This window comes from Lactuca saligna, chromosome 4, assembly GCF_052625555.1.
Source record: "Lactuca saligna cultivar CGN05327 chromosome 4, ASM5262555v1, whole genome shotgun sequence".
NCBI lineage: Eukaryota > Viridiplantae > Streptophyta > Magnoliopsida > Asterales > Asteraceae > Lactuca > Lactuca saligna.
Genome location: NC_136420.1, coordinates 91,122,609 through 91,126,918, shown reverse-complemented (window position 1 = coordinate 91,126,918; position 4,310 = coordinate 91,122,609). Strand labels below are relative to the sequence as shown.

Below are 4,310 nucleotides of genomic sequence, written 5' to 3'. Positions count from 1 at the left end.
GAAAGTCAAACATTTGAAACGAACTCACATGCACCCATTGCCATAAGAAATGTCATGCCAATGGGTTTTCACCATAAGATATGCAAAAACCAATGAGCATAAGTATGTATAATGAGAACCATACACTCAAAAAAAGTCAAATACTCAATTATCGTAAATTCTCAAACTCTCTTTAGATACAAATTCAAATCCTCTACTCGTTACGATCTCAATATTTATTGAGTGATAGAGCATCAAACAAACGGATTAACACTTTTAACTTCCAAGGAGCAAATTTTGAACTTTATACTAAAACAACTGTAAGGTCCTAGCGGCTAATGGAGTACATAAATTACTACCCAACTGCAAAAACTACCACATGAATGACGGGTGGGTAGACAGGTGAACAATGAGTTTAATCGTTTGATTGTTGATAGATGTATGCAAATCCATACATTCCTCAACGTCATCATCACATGCCAAAAGTACCCATTCTGAGTCATCATCTATATACTCAATCCTAATATTTCCCATATCATATATATTAAACCGCTTCGAAATCTCTTGATGCAAATCCCTGAAACCCCAATTTTTTGACATACGGAACCGGATTTTCTCGTCACCGTAAGTAGCTTTTACTCTAAAAATTCCTTCATCATTCAGTGTTGGTGGGATAGCCTCCATAAACCGATGATCATCAACTAGTTTGTCTTTTGGTGTTGACAGCAAGTCGTTCATGTTGTTATAGCTCTGTTTTCACATAATAATATAAAAGAAAACTAATTTTAGTATATTTAAAATTATATTATTGAAGTGTACTATGAATGAGAAATTGGCTTACCTGGTTTACAGGTAACTTTCTCTTTTGCGACCCGCAAACTTTTTCCGTATGCACATGAAAGGCGTTTCCGGATGAACTACTTGAATCGCGGCTACAAGAAGATGAAGAATTGGATGGTGTTTGGGATTTTTTTAAGTGACTGACCCGATTGTTGACTTTTGGTTTAGTTGTAGGTGAAATTGTGGAGTTTAGTTCCGGGAAATTGGTATAAAATGATCCGAGTTTGATCATCCCCTCAGCACCTTGAACGGAGTCGATAACGAGTTGGAGTTTCTTTAAAGAATGGCTAACTTTCTTGATCTTTCGAGATGGCCATCTCATGATTCCGTGTTGTCTGCATATTCGTTTTAATGTAGTCGGGCACACTGAAAACAATGAGGATAATTAGGGAACGATAAAATGGTTTTAATTTAGAAGTGTTTTTCAGAATAAAAAATGAAATTATGAAAGTATGAAAGTGTCTAACCTCCAATGCTTTTAGCAGCGTCCTTAAGACTCCCCGGAAAGTATTCTTGGAGATCTTGCAAACTTATGTTCCTCTCTGTCTTCACCCGATTTTTTATACTTGACCGTTTTGATTGGCCTCTTGATCCGGTTCTGGTTCCCCACTCAAGAAAACTTTTATTTTCGAGTCCGCTATAAAATTGGTTTATGACTTGAAACTCCTCTTCGGGTTCTTCCTTGCGACACCCCATGGACAAAATGACCTTTTCGCCCCTCTCCCTAGCTTGAATCATATCCGCAATCCAAGATTCATCTCGGGTATTTGTTTCTTCTTGTGGTTCTTCCTTCTGACACCCCATCGACAAAATGACCGTTTCTCCCCTTTCACGGGCTTCCACCATATCGGATATCCAAGATTCATCACGGGTATTAATGTCTTTCACTGGTTCTTCATCGTTTATCAGATGCAAGCTCCAAGAAACATGTTTTATCATCGAAATTATTGAGCTGCCGATCTGTTTTTGTTCTTCATCTCGTTTGCATTCACGGGGGAGAAAAAACTCGAGTATGAAAACGGTGGGTCCCGTGTAGGTGCTACGGATGCGTATTGCCATGGCAGCATTCAACCCGTAATAAGACCTTATCGGATAATCAGTCCTACAAAAATCATTAATATCAGTAAAGCAAGGTTGGTTTGTACCCAACGCTTTACCAGCAATACCTTCTCCTGATACAAGCTGCTGGCTGGAGGTCGACTCAAAGAACCCTAAAATATCCGGATCATGCACATACGAAGCGGATTCGATCACGGAAATGGGTCCGGATCTGCCTTTATATGGGCCCCATGTTTGAGCCAATGGTAAATTGAGAGTATTGCATATGCTTCTCAAAACATGTTGAATCTCCGAAAGTACCACATCGTATGGTTCACTGAAATCCTGATAAACAAAACAAAAATATATCAGAAAAGAGTTAAATGTATTTTCATTGATGAGTTTCTTAATGTGTTCATACCTTTTGCTTTGGATGGATCAAGAATTCCGAACTCCTTAGATCAATAGCCTGCAAGCAAAAGTAATATCAGAAAGATTGAACCAAGAAGTCAAACTCATTTAACAAAAAAATAAAAATCACCATTGATATATAAAGGGTGTTCTGAGTCACAGAATGTAAAAACATGATGTAAATGAAGTAAACCTAATACGATCGAGTCAGAAACACAGAAACCTTTATAGAAAAGAAGATAGAAAGAGACCTCAAGAGCTTTACAAATGTTTTCGAATTCATCCCGGAGGTTGATTTTCTGGGAAGTAGTCACCACCTCAACAACACCCAAGCAAGTTCCACCATCTAATTCAAACACAGGGAGGTTGAGACACCCACAAAGGTTGAGTTTTTGAGCATAAATCACACGTGGGTCATCCCCTTCTGCAACAAATCGTACGTCTGGTGTGCATGTGGGAAACTTCTTCATGAAAACACGGCTAGGGAAACCGATCATCTCAGTAGAATCATACTCAACTGCAAATTGATAGTTCTTGGAAAACTCTCGATAATTTGAGAGGTATTTGTTATCTGAGTTAATTATGAATGATTTGTTCTCTGTGGTTAAGACTCGTTTGCCATGTCTAATTACTGGAAGCCATAGTTGAACAAGAAGGTCTGTGAACACTGCGCAACCTTGGTACAGATTTTCAAAGGCTTGAATCAATCGACTATCAAAGACTTCTTGAAAATCATCAAAAGGGTTCATATCTGTTTCTTCTGGGGAGACGATTGGATCAAAACATCCGATGAATACATCTGTGGAACTAAAGTAAGAAGGTGAATAATCCAAAAGGGTTGAAGAAGACAGATTTGGACTACCGAAATCAAGGTTGGTTTCTTTGATGGATCCAAACATGGTGGTATGATCGTTCATGAAAAAACTTCTTTCTTCTTCAATTTATAACAACCAAAATGGTGGCAAATGCAAGTAAAATATAAAAAAGAGGATTTAGTGTTTCGGGCGTTCAACAGCTACAAAAAAGGATTCAGGGATCGGAGTGAAGAAGGTTCACATATATGTAAAACAAAAATAGCAACTTCCAGGAACTCTTATCGTCTTTCTTAAAAAACCAGATGTGTCCGTGTCTCACAAACATTATTCTTTGGGAAGAACTGCATATTTACAAGCACAACTCAGAATTTTTTTCGAAAAAAAAAAAAACCAATTAATAGAAAGTAAGCAATACAACATGTAAAGCCCAAAACCTGTTCGATGTAATAATAAACAGATTCATATAACTAAAAAAGCCCAAAAAAAATCGAAAGAGAAAAAAAAAAGCCAATTTTACATAAAGATGAAAAGCAAAAGGGGCAACTTACTTGAGAATTGAGTGAAGAGGGGAGACTCAGAAAGATGAATTGAATCAGATAGACTTTCGATATCAGAAAGTGAAATCCGATCAGACACTGATCCTGAGATGTGTTAGACATACACAAGTTTCCGCTTCTGCTGGTTTTTATAGAGGAAGGAAAGAATCTCCACATACCCTTGCCATTTAATAATACCGAACAGATTAAAATGTGTATTGTTAAACACAAGTGTGATAAATATAATTAATAATTAAAAAAAAACATACACAAATCTTCATAAATGGTCCCGTGGTTTTTTAGAATGTCAAGTTTAATCTCTTATATTTTTTGCCTCCAAGATGGTTTTAAAACCTTTCATAATCAGTCCTTATTGTTAACATCATCTATTTTAGTCTATTAAGTTAAAACATTTGCAAAGCATTTGGACAAAATCGTCTTTTACAAACTATAAGGACAATTCATGAAATTTTGTCTTGAAATTTCCGTCACCTTCATCTTCCGGTGAAACTGTCTTCTTTTTTTTTTTTTTTCAGCTAGATCGCGCATCTTTTTTGTTGGAATCTTGTGATGATCTTTGTGATGTGTCAGTTACTTGCCCTTCTTTGAAAGCTGAACCTTGGTTCGTCGGAGATGGATGTCTTAGACCTGGACCACGCTCTAACGATGCTATAGTTGTATGTGTTTATGA

At 37.0% G+C, this 4,310-nt stretch overlaps 1 protein-coding gene across 1 annotated transcript; it reads right to left on the bottom strand.

The window, feature by feature from the left end:
* Window positions 1-253: 253 nt before the first annotated feature.
* LOC145042380 (protein NLP2-like) lies at window positions 254-3,772 on the bottom strand. Its single transcript, XM_078990780.1, has 6 exons — window positions 3,632-3,772; window positions 2,520-3,424; window positions 2,279-2,326; window positions 1,287-2,202; window positions 821-1,185; window positions 254-729 (listed from the first exon to the last, which is right to left on the bottom strand). The coding sequence occupies exons 2-6, from the start codon at window positions 3,183-3,185 to the stop codon at window positions 352-354; spliced, it is 2,373 nt and encodes a 790-aa protein (XP_078846906.1). The 5' UTR covers window positions 3,186-3,424; window positions 3,632-3,772; the 3' UTR covers window positions 254-351.
* Window positions 3,773-4,310: the final 538 nt, after the last annotated feature.

Coding starts and splice junctions, on each gene's coding strand:
- LOC145042380 (XM_078990780.1), bottom strand. CDS start 3,185: ATGAACGATCATACCACCATGTTTGGATCCATCAAAGAAACCAACCTT. Junction 2,327..2,519: donor ACATTTGTAAAGCTCTTGAG/GTCTCTTTCTAT, acceptor TTTTGCTTGCAG/GCTATTGATCTAAGGAGTTC. Junction 2,203..2,278: donor TGATCCATCCAAAGCAAAAG/GTATGAACACAT, acceptor TTTGTTTATCAG/GATTTCAGTGAACCATACGA.